Source organism: Camelina sativa, chromosome 10 (assembly GCF_030686135.1).
Source record: "Camelina sativa cultivar CO46 ecotype springtype chromosome 10, ASM3068613v1".
NCBI classification, from domain to species: Eukaryota; Viridiplantae; Streptophyta; class Magnoliopsida; order Brassicales; family Brassicaceae; genus Camelina; species Camelina sativa.
In genome coordinates, this window is record NC_141889.1 from 25708425 (window position 1) to 25730288 (window position 21864).

Consider the following 21864-nt stretch of genomic DNA (forward strand, 5'->3'; position numbering starts at 1 on the left):
ACATCGACAAAACAAAGCTGCCACAAAGAAGATTGTTGTGTGGAAACATATGTAGTTTCGATTCGAAAAAATAGGACCACCAAGGACAAGTACGAAGGTCTAAAATAAATAAATCTCACACAAAAAATGAGAAGGTTCACTATAAGAAAACAAGCTGTTTGTGACCCCCAAAAGAGTTTTAAAATGGTCGCAAAACAGTCATTTGCGACTATTACAAGACTATCTAAGTTGGTCGTTAAAAACGGTCGCAAAATATAACTGTCGCAATATGGTGACATATTTGCGACTCTTTTAAGACTGATAAATATGGTCGTATAAAAGCAACGATTTAGAGACACACAGTAACAAACGTATATTTTGAAACAATGGTCGCGATCCTGTCACATATTTGCGACTCTTTTAAGACTAATATATATGGTCGTAAATTTTTATCTCAACTTAAAGTGATCTCAAAACAGTTGCTAATTTGCGACTAAAAAGTGACTTGTAAAACAGTCGTATATAAGCGACTACGTCGTGGAGTCGTATATTAAGGACATTTTAATGACAAAATAAAAAAAAAAAAATTTAATTTTATTAAATCAATAAAAATAATTAAATTAAAAGTATTATTTATTTTTTAAATTAATTATAAAAAGTAAATAAAATATCAACATTTTATGTTTATATTTGAAGATTATAAATTACAAAATAATTATGTAGAAAAAAAATTACAATGTCTATTTTATTAAATCAACTAATTAAATAAAATAAAATACATATGATGTTGTGGTTGGCCGGTGAAAAGCTTAGTCTCCGGCAAGTTTGTGGAGGAACGAGACGGTGGAAGAAAAAGCGAGTGAGAAGAGGATTGTGGCGGCAGAGAGAAGATGCAGCGGTTGAAGATCTAGATGAACGGCAGAAGCTTCAAGTTGTGTTGGTGGTAACTGACGGCGGAAGCTTCAAGACGCGGTGTTGGTGAACGGCGTAAGCTTTGAGATATGTTGGTGATGAACGACGACGAAAGCTTTTAGATCTGGTATACTGAAGCTTCAAGATGCAGTGGTGGTGAACAGTCAAAGGTGTGGCCGAAGGTGCAGATCTGGTAGACTAAAGCTTCAAGATGCAGATGTGGTTAACGGAAGTTTCAAAATTTGGGGAAGAAGATGAGAGAAGAATTGTTGAGAAGGAGAAGAGGAATCGTTGAGAAGAGAAGGTGAAAGATTCAATCGTTTGAAGAAAGAGAAGAAGAAGAGAAGAGGGAATAGAAAGAGAAGATTTGGTCCGTTAGATCTAAATCTATCAACGGTGGATGTTAAAACAACACTACAATCCTTGTCTTCTTAGATTAGCCAATGAGAAGCTTACAATTTTTTTAGTCAATAAAATCCAAATAATTTTGTATAAACACTATTATTATTTCATTTTGATTAAAATAAATGGAACCAATAATTATATTGATAATCTAATTTTTATTATTTTTATTCTTTTTAGGAATTGGGGTTTAGGATTTGAAAATGATTAGATCAGATTTAGATTTTAAAATAATCAAACTTAGGTTTTTTTTTTGAATTTAAATTTTGGACATATACAATAAATATTGGAATTATCTACTTCCTGACCAAAATTGTTGATATCAAGCACTAATATTAAGCACTTACTCATAATTGCATTCTAGAGTATAAAGCGTGGGTATTTTATGGCGATATTGTGACCTAAATGCGACTATATTTTCTAAAGTGTTAGATTGCTAATTTAGTTGCAAAGTCGTGGCAAATTTGCAACTGTTTTGTGACTATGTAAAAAATGTTGAAAAAGTCAATATGCTTGAGTGAAACAAAACCTATATATAATGTTACAATCACTCAAGTGACTATATTAAACATAATCAATTAGTTTAATGAGGCACAACATCTAAATGAAAAGGAAATTAAGAAACTTCAAAACTATTACTTAACATTACATATAACAGTTGTGTAATGTTTTGAAAACTTGTGTAAACCATAGAAAATTTAAAGTTTTAGTTGTATAATAATGATTCACTATCTATAGTAGTTCAAATTACCCTAGAAACCTTACAACTTAACATATTGGCAAATCTCTATTGATAAAATCGCTAAATGAAACCTCGAGGGTCACTAAATTTTGGAAGCAAAATCGTCACAACCTCAAGATTTAGTCGCTAATAAGTAGCATGTATGTAGGTAATTTGTGACTGATTTGTAACATTCTGTATATTTAGTCGAAAAGTGTGACTCTTTTGTAACGCTCTATTCTTAATCAGTCGCATTTTGTGACGTTTCTGAGACTACCTAATATACATCACAAAATAAAAATCTTAAATTCTACAAATTATGAACAAAACTGTTTATATAAATCATTCATGAGCACTCATAGTATTAGTATAAAGTACATGCAATAGTAAGATTTAGTAAAAAATTGTTTTCATAACTTAGTTTTGATTTTTTTCTCCATTGCAACACATTCTCATAAAAGAACATGTAACACTTAAGATAGATTTGGAACTTATGGATGTTTATAATCATTGAAATTTAAGACTTTGAGAAAGTTATTATTGATAAGGTCGAGCAAAACAAAGAATAAATATAAAACTAAACATGTAAATGAATCTGAAATGTGAAATTTGAAATTAAAAATATTGAGAGTAGGTAAACAGTCTTAAAGTAGTAGCTAAATAAGGTGTTAGTCGCAAATTCTTCAGGTGTTAGTCACAATAACGTCACAAATATGTCGCTAAAAGGTAGCAGAAGAGTGACATATTGACGTAGTCCTAACAGCGTGGCAAATTAGTCGCATATTGTGACATTTATGAGACTACCTAATATACATTACAAAATAAAAATCTTGAATTCTACACATTATGAACAAAACTGTTTATATAAATCACTCAGGAGCTCTCATAGTAGTAGCATAATGTACATATAATAGTAAGATTTAGTAAAACATTTTTTTCATCACTTAGTTTTAAAAATTTTCTTCATTGCAATACATTCTCATAAAAGAACATGTAACACTTAAGATAGATTTGGAACTTATGGATGTTTAGTTTATAATCATTGAAATTTAAGACTTTGAGAAAGTTATTATTGATAAGGTCGAGCAAAACAAAGAATAAACATAAAACTAAAAATGTAAATAAATCTAAAATGTGTAATTTCAAATTAAAAATATCTAGAGTGGGTAAACAGTCTTAAAAGAGTAGCTAAATCAGGTGTTAGTCGCAAATTCTTCAGATATTTGTCGCAATTTCGTCGCTAATTGTGACCTCTTTGTTACTAAATCAGGGTAAAAATGAAGTTGCAAATAAGTCCTCAGTATGCGACGTTTTTGTGACTATCATTACCGACTAATTAATGAGTCACATAGTAGTCGCAATTTGTGACCGGTGTGCGGCCAATATATATTTGTCGAAAATTAGTCCTAATGTTGTCGCTAATTAGAGACTCTTTTGTGACTTATATCTTTCGTTGTTAATAACCGACGTTTTTCTCTCCAATTATTCTGTAGTCGTTGAATCATCACAAAGTAGTCTTATAAGAGTCGCTCTATTTTGCGACCAAAAAAATAGTCACAAACTTGAGTCCCAAATTACATGTTTTCTTGTAGTGGTTGAAGGCTATAAGTTTACATAATTGGATTAGCTACGGTTCGTGTATTCTACACAAAGATAAGAGACAAATAATGGGAGAACAACTCCCCAAAAACTCAAATAGAACTACGGATTCTAAACTTGGTGGAAATTTGGCTAAGGAGACCGAGAAGTATAACGGATTCGTACTTAGCAGTCAGAGCAACGGAAGCCTCGGAGCCATGGAGTCTTTCTTCTTTGGCTAAACGTCTCCCCAAAGCTTAACTGAGAACTTCAGCTTATCATTCACTGTAGATACGTCAATTGACGATTTTGCATAACCACCTATGAGAGCTAAATAACGGGATGTCTGAAAACTACACCATGTCGAGCTGATTATCTGTGATATTCAATAAAAGAATTCCGAGACACCCAAATCTGAGGTAGGAACTATGAAAAGCGGAGCTGCAATCCAATAGAGCTTAGGAATGAAAAAAGAATAACATGAGGAGATTACTAACCGAATGAATTGGGCCGATTCAAGGACCAATACATCCAACGGCCAAATACATTGGGTTATAACATAAAAAAAAAGTCTCTAATGACTACGGATTGATGTAGTCCCTTTGATGTCTTATAAAGTCTCTAAAGACATCAAAGGGACTGCTATGGCTAGGAAGGCAATATATGGAAATGGAAGAACAATAATATCTACAGAAGAAAGGTTGCGGCTGGGGCAAAATCATTAATTATCTTTAAAGTCGACAAGAGATAAAGATACACGAGCGACTAGTCCTGGGGAAATAAACCGAACCGAATGGACCGAACCGAAACCGAACCAAAATTTCGGTTCCGGTTCGAGTATGGATAATGGACAATAACCGATTGGATAGTGTTTTAATTATCCATGGATATCGGTTATTAACCGAACCGAACCGATATCCATTCGGTTATCCGAATCGAACCGAACACGTACTAAAATTATGTTTTAGCCGAGAATCAAACCTGAGACCTCTACAAACTGGAGTGTGCAACATGGCCACTGCGCCACGTTGAAGTTTTAGCTTTTGTATTACGTGTTAATTTATATAAGGTAATAAAAAGTAAACTAAAAAACCATATATATTTAGACAAAAATACCAAAATATTTGAAATAAATCAAATATCAGGAAGTTTTTAGATATATTTGTTAAAATATAATCAAATTTTATTTAAATAATATTTTAAAAATTTATATTACACTATTTCGGATATCCGGAACCGAACCGAAAATAACCGAAACCGAACTGAACCCGAACCGAAATAGTAAATTAACCGAATGGATACTAAATCTCTATATCCAAACTAACCGGAACCGAATGGATATATCCGAAACCGAACCGAATACCCGAACGCCCTGGACTACGAGCGATAGTAACTTTCGGAATGACACCATGTAGTCCAAGAGATAGAATAACGACATATCTAGCGTATCTAAATTAGAAAATGAAAAGTAGAGGGCAAACTGTTGGAAAAAAAAATTCACTCACGGTTAACTTCGGTTAAACCTTAATCGACTATACTAAACCCAATCTAATTAGAAAGATAAAATTTAAACTTATATTTTTCAAAAGTCTCCGTTAAATCAAGAGCTTCATGTAGCAAACCCCATGTATTATACCCGTTCAACTAGAATGACCATGTACATTTTGCATCAGCCCAATTTACCATAAACTAGCTATAAACTTTATAATTCCACATAAATTATAAAATACTTCAAAATTTACCATATTCAATTAATCAGGTTTAAAAATCGTAAAATCTCATTTTTTTTTTTTTTTTTTTGCGTTTAGAGTAAACCCAAGTCTGATATGTTATCGCAAATCCAATTTTAATCCTAAATTTAAACCTCTCTACAACATAGAGGTTTCAAATTCCTCAAAACCAAAATTGATTTGGGAAAACAAAATTTAGTAGCAAAATAGTAAACAAGATTTTACATTTTTAAAACGTAATTAATTGAATATGGTTAATTTGGAAGAATTTTATAATTTGGGTGGAATTATGAAGTTTATAGCTACTAACGTTAAATCACTAAATTGGGCAGATGGAAAGAAATACATGGTGATTCTGGTTGAACGTAATATAGTAAAATTTCTATAGGCAACCCTTAAATCAATAATGATTTTCTTAAAATATTATATATGTTTAGTAATTTCTTTTAAATAATTAAAATTAAATTATTGATTATTAGAATTTGGATCCATTGAACAAATTAATTAGTATAACTAATAAACGAGGTTTTTCAGAAACTTAAAACAAATAGGGTTGAAAATACATGAGCGATTAATGAACACCCATATCCCACAGTGAAAAACTACATGAAAGTTGTTTATAATTAAATAAATATAATTTGTTTAGACTGGAAATATATGGCGAATAAATAATTATAAACTCTCAATATATGATAGACATTATTACATCAAATTATAATAGTTATAATAGTTTACTATTATTTTATAAATATTCTAAGTTTTAACAAACAGGAACAGGTATACCACAAGCTTCAAAAACTTGTTTAGCAGATGTCTTATATGGAACAACCAATGGATTTTTCAAGTAATCACACAAACATGATTGATTATCTTTTAATTTGGTGCAACACTCCGTTGTCGGTGGGGATCCTCCTATAACTGCTGGTAGACATACTTTAAGATCTTGGATGTCGCATGCCGCCTCTGCTTTGGACAGAGCCAGAGAGAACAGAACAAACACGATGAAAACTAATGCAGTTAACTTCATCTTCATTCCTTGTGCCCTTAGTATCTCTTTCAATCTAATTCTAATAGATATATATTTTTTGATTAGAAAATGTATGAATATTGATTATGAGTTTTGTTTAATTAGGATGGTGAAGCTATATATATAGATGGAGTATTATTTTGCATTAGGAAAGTGTATGTGTTTTAGGTAGCTAACATATTCTGTATTTTTAATAACATTTATTTTAGTGTAATTTCATCTCTCTAGGCCGATTTGCTATATATGCAAGATTTGAATTAAACAATGTTTGACTTTGATAGTTTGATTCCTAAAATCGGTCTAGAGAGGTGACATATTATTGGAATCAAACTATCGAAGTTTGAATTAAAATTGAAAATATTTAATGCTTGACTAAACAATGATTGACTAATCAATAGATCTTGAAATAAAAATGTGTGACTAGTCAAATATATGATCTTGAAATGATAATAAAAATACTTAGGTTCATTCATAAGAATGCACTTTTTTGTTCACCCCCTCTACTTACAACCAATCAGAATCTTTTATTTAATATTTTATTTAAAAAATAAATCAAAATTAAATTAAAAGCAAAACAAATTAAGAAAACAAAATTTATATACTTTTAATTAAGGAAAGTTAAATATTGTCTTGGTTTAGATTTTTAAAATTAGAACAAAATTATGTGTCCGCTTGGGTTTACAAATAAGGTGATTAGAGTTTAGTTTTTACAATTCAAACAAAATTATATGTCGTTTTGGCTTTACAAATGAGATGGTTAGAGTTTAGATTTTACAATTAGAATGATATTATATGTCGGTTTGAGTTTACAAATGAGATGGTTAGGGTTTAGATTTTACAATTAGAATGAAATTATATATCGGTTTAGGTTTATAAAAGAGCAGTTTAAGTTTTTAATGTTATAATAAATGTATACAGATTTTAATTCCTTATTTTATAATGAGGTGAATGAAGAGGTTCACCCCTAAGAGTGAACCCCAAGTATTGTTCGATTTAGGTTTATAAAAGAGCAGTTAAAGTTATTAATTTTATAATAAATGTATACATATTTTATTTTCTTATTTTATAAAAGCGTGAATGAAGAGGTTCAACCTAAAGAACCCAAGTATTGTTCAAATGATAAATACTCATCCATGAGGCCATGAGGGGCAACAATAGGAAAGGTCCCCGTCTGTAAACTAAACATAGTATACGCAAAGCACATATGACAAGAACTGAATCATACGTATAATGCCAAGTTACTTAACATATCATGTGAAAGAAGATCAACGTTTAGTGTCATCAATCTCTTTAGTTTTCTGCACAAGACAGTGACCCACGTTTGTTTTACGTGTGTTAGATCATCTTTATCGGGACTTCTTAGTCGTATTTCTTAACTTTAGTCCAGTGTTCAAGAAAGCGGTCTAGGCGGCCGCCTAGGCGCCGTCTAGGTGTTAGGCACTCAGCAGACGCCTAAATGACCGCCTAACCCGCTTAAAATTACATACATTTTATTTTAATATTTATTTTTGATTTTTAAATTACATGTAATTAAATTATTATATTTTATATCTATATACGTAATTATAAACATTTATATGTTGTTAATATAACTTAAATAAATGTATTTTTCTTACCGTTGTTTATAATTTATAAATTTTTATTTTTATAACATATATTTTAATATAATTATATATATATAATGTTTTATGTTGTAAACGCCTAAACCGCCTAAAAACCGTTTAGGCCCCGACTAAGCGTTCTAGGCGCTAGGCGTTGGGTCACCGCCCAGATACCGCCTAACGCTTTCTTGAACACTGCTTTAGTCTGATTAAAAATAAATCAAAAATGGCAATATTACTAAGAAAAGCTTCTTAGTTAAGGAGTTTAAGAATCCCTAAGAAGCGTCGACGTGCTCAATTATTGTTGAGTGAGGGGAAAAAAGATCGATAATTTTTTCTTCCTCCTCACTCTCTTTGTCGACAATCGATTGCAAGCAGAGGAGGAAGATTCAATTTGTGGTGACCGACGACAGATATCAACGGCGACTCTAGTGCATGTAATCCGCAAATTTTGTCTTTGAAATCGGAGAGTCACAGTCACATTTCTCCGGTGGATCCGATTTGCACATACACATTGGAGGAGAAACATGAAAGGTTTATACTTTTTTCGGAATCTATATACGTTAGGTTGGGATTTCATCTGGAGCCGCTACAGTAGCAGCAATCAGCTTGGCTAAAATAGAAGAGAATGCTGGAAAACTTATCACGGTGAGAAAGCTCAATATTTGTTTTCGAGTAATCACAGTTAGTAGTTCTTTAGCTCTTAGTAGACTTCTTAAAAAAACATGTTCTGTTTAGTTCCATCCACAAAGAGATACAAGAGATGAGATATTAGTAGCAGCAATTAGAAAAGCCCCCTCAAGTTTGGTCCTTTGGGAGATTGTGAACAATAATTCTCTTTCTTGGTGAACTTGAAGTGGTTCTGGAGGCAATACAGACTGTTAAGTTTCAACGTTGTATGGTCCCTCTGTTCCAACAGATTGCTCGATGCCTTTGTAGCTCCAATTTTCAAGTTAGTGATGGAACCTATATGCGTCTCATTCAATGGTTCAATTTCTATCAGTTTGAGAGTTCAGTTTATGTTCTTGATGCAATAAGTTAAATGTTTCAGTTTTTGTCTCAGATCTTGATGAGTTTATAATGAAGCAAGGAAGAAAGAGATGGAATCAATTTAATTCAGTTGCTTCGGGCTTTTTATTTGGTGAAGATTACAGTTTGTTTTGGAAGTGTTTTCTAATGGTGAGCTTTTGAAACAGTGTCTCAATGGTTCAGCTTATAACTTTGTATACTTTGTTTTGTTGTGATCAATGCTTGATTTCTGATTTTTGCTTGTTTGTTCTTGACCAGTTTTAAATCGGTTTTTGCTGCATCTTGAATGGTTTTGTGTTGGTTTACCTCTGAGATTGATGGTCTGATTGTAGAGATGTAAGATTTGAGATTGATGGTCTGATTGTAGAGATGTGAGACTGGTGAAATGTGAGATATGTTCAATAAGAGGCGTTTTTTTTTTTTTGAATAAAATGTAAAATTTATTCGAAAAAGTAGTGTTTATATCAAGTGCAGCGTGTTTTTATGCCCCCAAACTAGAGAAGACTAGCTCACATAAATTCTTACAAAAAAATAGCAAAAGTAACAATTGTCAACTCGTGTTATCAACGAGAGTCGAGCCACTTCGCCATGCAGCAGGTGGGGGTTCCCTTTAGGTTGGAGCGTGAGCAGCCTGTTACGGATCTGCCTATCGAGGTGTTTAATTAGTTGAGCAGCTGGGGTTGGAGCTTCCCCGTGATGGCGTCTATTCCGCTCCTGCCAGAGGGAGTGAAGAGAAGCCTGGAAAGCATAACGCAGGAGAAACAGAGTAACAGGTCCCAAAGTGGTGTCAACCAGAAGAATCAGGTTTGTATCCCAGTCTGTAGAGAACCTCTGCGTAAGTAACTTAGAAGTTAAACCAGTCCAAACTTCTGTCGAATAAGGGCAGATGAAGAATAGGTGGTCGCAAGTTTCTAGTGGCGTGTTACACAGGGGACAAGAGGTATCCACCCATGAGTTCCAATGCTGCATCCGATCTCTAGTAGACAGGCGGTTGAGCATGGCTAACCAGACCATAAATGAGTATTTGGGAGTGGCCTGAGAGAACCAGACACCTGCAACCCACAATTGTCGTTGCCTGGTGCTCCTGGTATACTCCCAAGTGTCTTTTGTGCTAAATTTGCCCTTAAACTAATCACCTTTTCCCTTCCAAAGGACCACATCTGCAGTGTTCATTAATCCTCGGTTTCTAACTGTCTTGAGAACTGTCTCCAACTGATTCAGATAGTCCACGCGATGGTGCCTTTCCCGATGAGCGAGAGCCGCTGCACTTGATGTAAACACGAGGTTTTAAAGGTGTGTTGTTTGTGATTTTCTAAAAAGGGATCAATGTTTTTTTTGTCATGGAATGTGTTTAATACTACGACTATTGTTATTATTTCTTATACAGATGTCAAAATACCTTCTTAAGCCAAAGTTTCATGCCTAGTAATTATATGACGTTTTTTATATCACACTATGTCTATTTTCATTGGGTACCTGCAGGATACACAAAAACAGCAGAAAAATGAGCTTCTCTTTCATAATTTTGGTATCAACTACAAAACGCTTCCTAAACATTTCAACATTTAAATTTTTATTTTTTTCAAAACTAAGAACCCCACTTTTAGAATTTACCATTGGAGTAGTATATTTTTAATTAACAAACAAAAGGTTCTTAGCTAATAAAAGTATACTTTTTAATACTAGAAAATGTAAAAACCCCAAAAATACAAACCTACCAATAAAAATGCTCTTAAGACCATTTGTATTTACTATTTATATAATACTCCTAAAAGGTAAAACGGAGGGATGCTATAATGTTCCTTTCCTCTCTCTTGCAAAAGGAAGTTCGCCCTAGCCGCCTCAAGTTTTTTCTCTCAATCTGACCTCTCCCGCCAACGGCGCTTCTCGTCGGAGTCGTGAGAGGGTCGTTCCTTGTCTGCTTTCTTCAAGTCTAGCTGATATCTCATAATCCAGAGAAAGCTGCCCCACCTGTATCTCAAGATCATCTTTGTCTCGTTTATAGTTCTCTATCTCATTGTATGAGGTCAGTGATCCTACGCTCCAAGCCTCCAAGACGTGTGCATCATGTGCATCCATGGCATGGGTCCCTTCATTTGAGGTTCTTGGTCTAGGAAGATCAAGAATATGGAAAAGCGATTATAGAAAGTAGTACCTCTTGTGAATCACTTTAATGGCTTTCATCTGTTTAAATGATCAATTACAAAACTGCTTAATTAGTTCTTTCTTGTTCATCTGTTACATTTGCTGTAGATTATAAACTAATTTTCTTCATTTGATACGTTGATTAATTACTCTGTTGTAACAATTACACTAGTGTGAGCATATTGTATTTAAAATTTGTTTTCATTGTGTTACACTCTTTGGTAGTTGGAGGGCTATAAACAATTTTTTAGATAGGATTTTCATTTTTGGTCAAGATTGGAATATTAATATTTATAGTAAAAATAGACCAGAATAACACAAATTTGGAAAAATATTGCTCGATTGACACATTCCCTTTAGGGAAAACTAGATTAACACAATTTTCTGTTTAAATTACCAAAAGCCTATTTTGGTGTTTTGAAAAAAAAAAGATTTATAGGAAATAAAAATCAAAAGAGAAAAAATCGAGTTTATCAAACCAAACAAACCCAACATACATCATTTATTTTTATTTCTCTAACCCAAAACATTGACACATCCGCCGGCGTACACCAAAATAAACTCGATTTGTCGATCTGTCGGGTTTTCCGCCGGCGAATTAGAAGAGCAATCACTGGTCCCCTCTTGTTACAGCCACATACAAACGGTCGTAGTTGGCTCTCATCTTCGACCGGCGTAATAAGAACCATAGTGGTTTCGGTGGTGGTCGATTTAGTCCGGCGGTGAGTGTTGTTATATCAATCCTTATTAGAATCGATTACTGAATTGTTTGCAATTATAGATTAACCCTGTTTTTTTTGGGTCTTGCTGTTCAATAGTTTTGGTGGAACTTCAAACTCGATTTTGTCTATATGATAAGATTTTGTCTCGATTTCATTTGGGTCTTGAGTTATTGCATTATTTGGTCTCAAATTGATATATTTTTTGTTTGTAGATTTCTTCAATTTTGAGTTAAGATCATGGTCTCAAATTTATATATATTTTTGTGTGTGTCGATTTGTTCAATAGTACTCTCGATACTATTAAAATTGTAGATTAATCCTGCACCAATCTCTCTATTCGTCAATTAGATTATTCATATTTGTTTGATACTTTTTTAAAATTGTAAACCACCGAACGTCTTTGCTAATTAGATAGGAATTGTGCTTCTGGGCACTATTGTGTTATGCCAATTCTTGATTATTGTAAACGATAAGTAGAAGCATTTCTAGTCTCTGAATGGTTCTTGTGTCTATAATTATCATTGTTTATGTCGATTTATTCACATTGCTTATTGGATTCTCTTTGACTTATTTAATTGCAGCCATTGCCAAACACTTGTCTCTCTCCCGTGATCTTTCTCCTTCTTCCACGTCTCTCTTTCATATCCAAACACAAGCGTCGGTAAGTTTTCAATTCTCTCCCTCCTCCCCCTCACACTGTTTCATTCATCATATCTGTTTTTATCAACTGTTTAAGTTCTCTATTGTATTTATGATGATTCAGATCTTCGGTTCCAAGCACAATTTAAAGGAAACCAAGTTCAGAATTCCTCCAGCTCTGATTTTCAGGTTTAACTAATTTCTGGGCTTTTTTATTTGGGATGCTGTTCTTTTCTGTTTTTTTCATCAGTAATATATAATAAGAACTCACATGGTGAACGATGCATTGTACTTTGTGGTGTTTACAGAATAAAAAACTCCCAACTTGCGAATGATTTATCTTTATCTTAATTGTTGTGTTCATCAATTTCTCTTTGATTTCTATAAATGAGAGATTAGTTTTTTTGTTTTTGGATTAGAAGTATATAACAATTTTTGTGGTACCTAAATGAGAGATTTGTGTTCATCAATTTTCTTTTTGTTTCCAAAATTTAGTATTTATCATATTGTTTGCTACCTTTTCCTATCATTTGATTCTTTTTTTGTATCTTTAGGAATGGCATCTTCAAGCACTAGCATCAAATATCCTTCTCTACTTTATGAAGAAGGGAAATCGCCTCTCCAACATAGGAGCATGAACCACAATTGTTTTGTGTCGAAAATTGGAATTTTGAGAGAAGGATTAGGGGTGGATGTGTGGGATAAACTGAAGGAATCATCTCTTGGAGTGTTTATAAAGTTTGTTGAATTGGAATACATATGGGCTGGGCAGAGAGTTCATTATCTACTCACACATCAGCTGAGAATCAACAACATTCATGAGATTTGGTCTTTGATCAATGATAGGCCAATTAGATTTTCTTTAAATGAGTTTGCGGAGATAACAAGTTTAAATTGTGATGCATTTGACCCTTCAGAAAACTTTGATGTTGATCACCATGATTTCTGGAAAGAAATGAAAATACCAACAACCCTTGATGGTCCTATGTGGAGTGAGCTGCTAAAGGTGATTGATTTTAGCAAAGCATGGGATGTTGATAAGAGAATGATGGTTGGTTGGTTATGTCTATTGTCAGTATGCATACATGGAATTCATCATACATCTAGAATCCCGTTGGCGACCGCTAAGAGAGTTTTAGATCCAGTTGCTTTTGAAAAACATCCATGGGGTCAGGTGGCTTTTAGTAGTCTAGTGAATTCTGTTAAGATTGTTGACTACGATAGAGATTCATACACCATACACGGGTGTGTTCCTGCTATGTTGATTTGGCTGTATGAGAGTGTTACTGGAATTGGAGAAAGTTATGGGTTTAGAAGGACATAAACGATTGGTGCTCCACTTCTTGATTGGCGATCATCTAGAAAACGTATCAACTTCACAAACTTCATCAAAAAAGAGAAGGAGTTGCACGAACAGGTTAGTAGTGGTGCTAGTTTGCTATTATTATCGAAAAACATACTTTTGACATGTTGTTATAATTTGTGTGAATTTAAAGTTATTACCAACGCTAATCACTTTATTCATGGCTTGTAGGTTCATGTTAGGCATATGGTTCATGTTTTAGAGGAAAAAATGTATCCTCTATGGTTGGACGCATATGAGCATACGAATCCACACCTAGACGAGCTCATTAAAGATCTCATTCATAACTGTTTGTCTCTAGATGCTTGGAGTTGTGTCAAAACGGTTGGTATAAGTTCAAAAAAGAAGAAAAGAAGTGTTGAAGCTGCTAAGGAGAAGGACGAAAGAGGGTGCAATCCTAAGAAAAAGAGATTGACAGATAGTGATCCTAAATCTGAACAAGGAGAAAATGTAACAAACACGGAGGTAAGGTTTCATTATTCTTCAATTAACTTTATTACCAATTTTGTTTTCTCTATTGTGATTTTAAGAAAGATGTTATTGTAGGAAGATAAAGATGAGAAGAAAATTTCTTTTGATATTTGGAGGGCGATTGAAAAAATGAATGAGACTATTTTTGAGTTGGGCAACACCCTCAACAGTCGAATGGATGCTTTGGAGAGCAAATTTGAAACATTTGTTGAAACGAAAATGACTGTGTTAGAAGAGAAGATGAGTGAGAGGATTAAAGCAGTGGAGAAAGAAAGAAATGAGGCAAAAGATGCTGGTATACCAAACGATGCCACTTCGAACACCATTGAGGATGATGAGGGAACAAGTAAAGCACCTGTAAGTTACATTTTAGCATATGTTCTTTTTTTTTTTTTTTTTTTTACTTATCACGCTATGATTTTTAATTTTCTATTTTTTGTTTGTTGAATGTTCTGTTTGCTTGCAGTCATGGATTGTTGAGATGAAGCAGACATCACATGATGAATATCCAGTTCAAAGAGCGGTCAGGAAGGTATACACTGTCATCAATAAGGAGAAGAAAGAAGAAGATGAGATATCAGAGAATCTTCCTCTCTTGGAGAAGAAGGAATCTATTAAGGTTGAGAAGAAGAACACTTCTGATAGTAGGATTTTCACCCAGGGTATCAATTCCCTATGCAGTTGTAGTACAAAGGGTTATCAATCCAAATGGTTGTTATGCTAGCAGATAAGATATGATCAGAACTATGCAAGTCAAGCCAAACAATAGTTGAGTTTAATCTAACAATCCTAAAATAAGCAAAAGAAGGCAAAAGAACAAGAACCACACGACCTAAGAACTCGATGCAAGCATTCGAGTACAGGATCAGGTGGGGTGATCGAGTAAACAAGATGAACAAGAACAGCTCGAAGGTATACTCGAAGCAGGTGATCGTGTACCTGTTTGGGTAAGGGATCGAGTGATGAATAAAAATGTAAAAAATCTAAATACGAAAGCTCCTAAGGATGGGGTACTCGACTCCTAAGTGTTCCTAACCAGTACGGATGTCCTACATGCCTCAAGCAGATATTCCCTAGACAATGAATCTCTAAAATCTTGTTAAAACACTCTCGTGATAGAAATAATCAACCTTAATCACTTCCCTACCCAACTCTCGTTGGAAAAACATGACCAAGCAAGCAATACAAACCGATCCATTATTGTTAATAAACCCCTTACTCATCTAATCTCTTAGGCTAAGTGAGTAAATCTCTAGCATTGATTGATTCAAGCATTTCATCTACACCTCTCGGTGGTAAAACACCTTAGATCTAATCTCAACCTCTCGGTCTGTTGATAGCATTAAGAACACCAATCTAGAAGGGAATTTATAAAACATAAATATAAAAGGTAAGACATCCTAACCGATCATGAACACAAAATTGTCTATCCCATCCCTAGAAACTGTACTACACTACTCAGATCTCATTGCAGAAAACATAAAAGCATAGATGAAAGAAAATTGCATTATATCAAAGATAGAGTAGAGTAAAAGAGTTTAACGAAGAAAATCTAAAAATGATAACAAAAAGAAGTAAAATCTGAGTTTTTGAAGTGCAAATATGAGTTTTTTTTTAAAATTATCATTTTGAGTTTTTTTAAAAAATTATAAATCTTGCAAGAACAATTTCCATCTATGTAACACCAAAAGAATATGAAAAATACTTAGGTTCACCCCTAGGGGTGAACCTTTGTATTCACCCCCTCCCCTCTCAACTAATCATGATGTTCTATCTAATATTTTATTAAAAAATAAATGAAAATTAAATTAAAAAGCAAAACAAATATGGAAACACATTATGTATACTTTTATTTAAAGAAAGTTAAATATTGGCTTGGTTTAGTTTTTACAATTAAACGAGGTTGTAAATCGGTTTGGGTTTACAAATGAGAATTATGGTTTATATTTTGTAATTAAAACGAAAGTATATGTCGATTTGGGTTTACAAATGAGGTGTTTGGGGTTTATATTTTACAATTAGAACAAAATTATATGTCGGTTTTGGTTTACAAATGAGATTGTTAGGTTTTAGACTTTACAATTAGAACTAAATTATATGACGGTTTGGGTTTACAAATGAGATGGTTAGGGTTTAGATTTTACAATTAGAACAAAATCATATGTAGGTTTGAGTTTACAAATGAGATGGTTAGGGTTTAGATTTTACAATTAGAAAGAAATTATATATCGGTTTGGGTTTATAAAATAGCGGTTTAAGTTTCTAATTTTTTAAAATAATGTATACATATTTTATTTCCTTATTTTATAAGAGGTGAATGAAGAATATTTGAATAAGAATATTTTTCGTTAAAGCTATTCCAATTACTGTGAGAATAATTCATTGATTAATCTTGTTTATAATTCATTGATTATTATTTGCGGTTCACGAAGACAAAAAAAAAAAAAAAAAAACTTTGCTCAAGGCTTGCCAAAGAAAAGACCAGAATCCAAATCTATAAGCAAACCTGGACCGTCCAAAGCAAACAAGAAAAACACAACAAAATTCCCTTCTCCAGAAATCAAACTCATAACTCTTCGCACATTAGAAATCTAGTCCTTTCTGGAAACTCTGCTCACCAACCTGCTTTTTTCAGGCCTCCCACGAATCTCTCTTATTCCTGCGACCAGGAAGAAGAAGGCGGATTTTCAGAATCTACCTGCCCCTTTTCCTTTAAGATGGTGAGCTAGAACTATTGTGGATTGAAGAACCTCATGACAGTTCAGCGATTAAGGGAAATACAAAAGACTATTTTCCCTGACATTTTGTTCCTCATGGAGCCAAGAACAGCTCTGAGAATGTTCTACAATCTTTTCTCTGGTTGGATTACCCCTTGCACCTTCTAGTTCCTCCACTCTCTCCGGGAGCGGGAGCAGGAGGCCTTGCTCTTTTTTGGAAACAGAGTGTGGAAGTAGAAACCATTAGGTCTGATATACACTTCATTGACACCAGAAATAATAGCAAAAGGAAGATATTTCTATGCCACCTCTTGTATGGTGAACCAGACATAACTAAACGAGTGGAAGTGTGGAACTCCCTACAAGAACTTACTTCCTCTAGAGCTTTGCCTTGGACTATTACCGGCGATATCAATGACATTATCCATAGCTCTGAAAAGGTGGGAGGCCCACCAAGGCCAGAAGGCTATTTTCGGATTTGAGATCCTTTATGTCCTTTTTTGATTTATATGACCTCAAACATACTGGGAATTTCCTCTCCTGGAGAGGAAAATGTCACTCCCACTTGGTCAGATGCAGACTAGACCGAGTAATGACAAATAGTGAATAGATCCTTGCTTACCCTTATAGACATAGTGAATATCTGTGTTGCGAAGGTTCATACCACCGACCGTTGGTTACATCCTTTGATCCTAAGAAGAAAAAGAAAAGAGGAATTTTCTGTTATGATAGACGGCTAAAGGATAATCCTGAGGTTAAAAAACTTTTCCTCGAGGCATGGAACTTACACGGAGACTCCAAGGTAGATGAGAGAATCTCATCCCGCAAAGATGCCATTATGACCTGGAGTAAAAAGCAACATCTCAATAGCCAAAAAGAGAATTTTAACCTCATAGACCAACTAGAGGAAGCAATGGTGGATGACAGTGCACCCCAAGAGCTTATTGATCTTTTAAACGCTAACCTTCTCTTAGCTTACAAGAAAGAGGAAGCCTTCTGAAAACAGGGAAGCCGTAATCTTTGGCTAGCTCTCGATGATAAGAACACCAGAATTTTTCATGCCTTTACAAAAGGAAGACGTGCAGTAGTTAATAACATTTCTATAATTGAATCTAAGGAGGGGCACTAGTTTTCAAAGAAAAAGAGATCATTGTTGCAATCTCAGACTATTACCAACACATTTTTACCTCCCAGTCGGGTAAAAGAGATTCAATTATCACAGCTGGTCTCAATCCTTGTATATCAAAAGAAATAAATGACAAGCTCATCTAATTGCCTTCAGATATAGAAGTGAAGAATGTGTGTTTCTCTGTACAAGGATATAGTCACTGAAGTCCAAACTTTCTTCATTTCTGGAGTCCTGCCACAAAAAATAAATCACACTCATGTGCGACTCATCCCAAAAATCACAAATCCGCAAAAGGTGTCAGATTACAGACCTATTTCTTTATGCTCAGTATAGTACAAAATAATCTCAAAAATTCTAGCTAAGAGATTAAAACCAGTCTTACATACTTGTATCTCAGAGAACCAATCAGCCTTTGTCCCCCGAGGCGCTATCTCTAACAATGTCCTGATCACCCACTAGACTCTCCACTATCTCAAAACCTCTGGAGCAAAATAGAGATGTTTTATGGCTGTCAAAACTGATATGAGTAAGGCCTCTTATAGGCTGGATTGGGATTTCATTAAAGCGGCTTTTGAAAGAATGGGCTTGCATCAACAGTGGATCATGTAATGCGTAAGTACAGTTTCATATTCATAAGTAGGTCCACAGAGGTAGCCATTTATTTGTGATAAAACCTATATAATTAATAGGACCCCATTTAACTTTTTCCCAAAAATGGATTTTAATGGGTTTATTTTAATTCAACATACCCATTTAATAGGTGTTGCATACCCATATTAACATCCCTAATGGACAAGCTAAAGGCTCAGTCACTCCAGGAAGGGGCATCCGTCAAGGTGACCCGCTATCACCCTTTATCTTCATTATCTACAGTGAAGTATTGTCTGGACTTTGTTCTAAAGCTCAATAACAAGTTAGCCTGATTGATATCTGAAATGTATATATTTTACACACTTTCATCATGCATTTGTTATTCATTTTGTTCTCTTACCTCATTGTTTTGCATTGTTTTTAGTCTCTTTTGCCTAATAATACATATCTAGGGCATGCGGCTTGACCAAGCATGCTCGGAATGGACGTCATGTGACTCGACCGACATCCGACTTGGACGCGCTCCCAGGAAGAAGCCCCAGCATCCCACTCGATCCATCATGCCTGGAATGAATGTCATCAACACTCCCGGAACAGTCTCTCGAGTCATTCTCACAACACTCCCGGAACTGTCGATCGAGCCACCCCGTTCGAGCCGTTCCACTCGAGTGGGATTTAGCTTTTGACGTCTGCATCAAAGTTATAGATAATTGAGTCATCTTTCCAATGCCGTTTCTTTCAAGCCAATCGGAGGTGTGGTTCAAGAGTTATCATCGTTTTAGTGGATGCGTATACACCCAGCTCGAGCCGCTGCCCGTCGACTCGACCCTCCACCTCGAGCCGCTGCCCGTCGACTCGACCCTCCACCACTCGAGCCACCCGATCGAGCCAACACCATCACCCATCGAGCCACCACTTGTTCACACATGTTAGGAAGACGTTCTGTCTCACACGCTTCAGGAGATTCCCGAACCGACGCTCTATCTTGTCGTTTTAAGTTTTAGGGATTAACATGTTTTTACTACATATACATTTTGTTAAGTCTTGGTTTGGGGACATCTCATCTTTTATCTCATTTTCGTTTTTGTTCTTAAGGTTAACCTAGCCACCTAAAAACTTCTCAGACTTGTAATCCGACATCTCCGAGTTTATTCAGTTTTTGTACTTGATTCCTTCTCAAAAGTTGTTCATCTTATTTTTATCAACTTAATAATGCTTGTTTCAATTTTTTCTGTGTTTGTATCTTGGATAATGATTTTCGGATCTGAGTAGTGTAGTAGTCCTTGAGGATGGGATAGATTAGGTGGAGGATCTTAGGATGTAGAGTGTTTAAGCTTTGATTTTTATGATTCCCTTCTGGACTAGTGTTAGAAATGCTAGTTTCTCTCTGATCAATTGGAACTAGGTTCGAGATATTTCCACACCCAAAAGATGTTTGATGAAATGTCTGACCAACTAGTGCCAGAGACTTACGTTCCTAGCCTAAGAGATTAGTTGTCTAGGATGTTTGTTGACATGAATGAACTTGTTTGTCATGCTTGATCAACCATGTTTCTCTAGCGAGAGCCGGGTATGGAGTGGTTGAGTCTGAGTAGCTTTTACCAAGAGATTGGATTAGCTAAGTTGTGATGTTCATTGTCTAGGGATAGTTTGCTTGTGGCATGTTAAACACTTGGTAGACTAGGAGACTCCGCCGACATCAATTACTCCCATCCTTAGGACTTCTATCTTTTTGATTGATATTGCATTTCTGTTCTTGCTATCTAGTTCATGTTTAAAATCGTTTTTCTGCTTTTACTCATTCAGTTTCGCTTCTTGTCATGCATGTTCGTTTCTAATCTTTTAGTTCATTTCCGTTTTGCATTTTTATCATTCTAGGATTGTTAGACATAAACACTCTCTTTGAAGTTGCTTGACTTGTAAAATCCTGATTGCATCTTGAGTGATAGTAAAGTTTCCCAACTGGATTGACACCTTAAGTATTACAACTGCATAAGGTTAATTGAACCTACTAGGAGACACAAAAATCCTAGTATCAATTTGGCGCCGTTGCCATTTGGGATTTACTTTGCTACATTAAAGATTTCAAGTATTGCAAGATTAAGTTTTGTTACATTTGTCACTAGTACTGACTTGTTTTGGTTGTCTACTTGTTTGTTTTGCATCACAGGAACCTATTGATTGCAACCTTGCATGCACACCAGATCAAGAGGACATCAGAATCTCCTTCCACTTATCGACAACATCAATCGGCTACAAAGACCACACCCAACTCGTCTTCTCGCCGATCATCACACACCCATCACTATGGACGCTCCTAATGGACCAAATCCAAGGCCGCGAAACATTGGTGCTGGGGATGCACCGAACACTCATACTCAGCGTGCTGGAATCGTCCCTCCCGCCGTGCAGAACAACAACTTCGAGATCAAAAGTGGTCTGATCTCCATGATCCAAGGGAACAAGTTTCACGGGTTGCCTATGGAGGATCCACTCGATCACCTCGACGAGTTTGACCGTCTGTGCAGTCTCACCAAGATCAATGGAGTGAGTGAGGATGGTTTTAAGTTGTGACTCTTCCCATTCTCCCTGGGAGATAAAGCTCATCAATGGGAGAAAAACATTCCCAAGGGCTCCATCACCACTTGGGATGACTGCAAGAAAGCATTCTTGGCGAAGTTCTTCTCCAATGCCAGACTGCACATCTCAGGAATGACATCTCTGGTTTTACTCAGAAGAGCTCATAAACATTCTGTGAAGTCTGGGAGCGTTTCAAGGGTTACCAGAGCTAGTGTCCTCACCATGGGTTCAGCAACGAGTCACTGTTGAGCACTCTATACCGTGGTGTACTCCCAAAAATATGCATGCTGCTTGACATTGCCTCAAACGGTAATTTCCTGAACAAAGAAGTTGATGAAGGATGGCAACTAGTTGAGAATCTCGCCCAATCTAACAGCAACTACAATGAAGATTATGACCGTACAATTAGAGGTGACGCTAGGTCTGAGGAGAAGTACAAGAGGGACTTTAAGAATGTCAATGACAAGCTTGACCGCCTCCTGCTAAGTCAGCAGCAGACCATCTATTTCGTAGCTGAGGATGACCCTT

At 35.1% G+C, this 21864-nt stretch overlaps 2 protein-coding genes, 1 long non-coding RNA gene, 1 other non-coding gene and 1 pseudogene across 5 annotated transcripts; 3 read left to right on the forward strand and 2 right to left on the reverse strand.

Annotated features, from left to right (window-relative positions):
• Positions 1-5976: 5976 nt before the first annotated feature.
• LOC109127054 (non-specific lipid-transfer protein 2 pseudogene) lies at positions 5977-6541 on the reverse strand (annotated as a pseudogene). Its single transcript, XR_015568985.1, has one exon. The product of XR_015568985.1 is annotated as a non-specific lipid-transfer protein 2 pseudogene (transcript).
• Positions 6542-8420: 1879 nt separating this feature from the next.
• Positions 8421-9178, forward strand: LOC147937364 (uncharacterized). Its single transcript, XR_015568117.1, has 3 exons — positions 8421-8598; positions 8689-8902; positions 9002-9178. It is a non-coding gene; the product is annotated as an uncharacterized LOC147937364 (long non-coding RNA).
• A 2345-nt stretch (positions 9179-11523) lies between these two features.
• On the forward strand, positions 11524-15085 carry LOC147937365 (uncharacterized). Its single transcript, XM_087468333.1, has 7 exons — positions 11524-11846; positions 12428-12507; positions 12610-12674; positions 13040-13902; positions 14020-14313; positions 14395-14676; positions 14786-15085. The coding sequence occupies exons 5-7, from the start codon at positions 14035-14037 to the stop codon at positions 15041-15043; spliced, it is 819 nt and encodes a 272-aa protein (XP_087324459.1). The 5' UTR covers positions 11524-11846; positions 12428-12507; positions 12610-12674; positions 13040-13902; positions 14020-14034; the 3' UTR covers positions 15044-15085.
• On the forward strand, positions 13042-13809 carry LOC104720653 (uncharacterized). The gene has a single exon (XM_019230807.2). It carries the CDS (start codon positions 13042-13044, stop codon positions 13807-13809), a length of 768 nt encoding a protein of 255 aa, XP_019086352.2.
• A 6374-nt stretch (positions 15086-21459) lies between the features above and the next one.
• Positions 21460-21565, reverse strand: LOC147937366 (small nucleolar RNA R71). The gene has a single exon (XR_015569741.1). It is a non-coding gene; the product is annotated as a small nucleolar RNA R71 (small nucleolar RNA).
• Positions 21566-21864: the final 299 nt, after the last annotated feature.

Coding starts and splice junctions, on each gene's coding strand:
- LOC104720653 (XM_019230807.2), top strand. CDS start 13,042: ATGGCATCTTCAAGCACTAGCATCAAATATCCTTCTCTACTTTATGAA.
- LOC147937365 (XM_087468333.1), top strand. CDS start 14,035: ATGGTTCATGTTTTAGAGGAAAAAATGTATCCTCTATGGTTGGACGCA. Junction 14,314..14,394: donor AAAATGTAACAAACACGGAG/GTAAGGTTTCAT, acceptor ATGTTATTGTAG/GAAGATAAAGATGAGAAGAA. Junction 14,677..14,785: donor AGGGAACAAGTAAAGCACCT/GTAAGTTACATT, acceptor GTTTGCTTGCAG/TCATGGATTGTTGAGATGAA.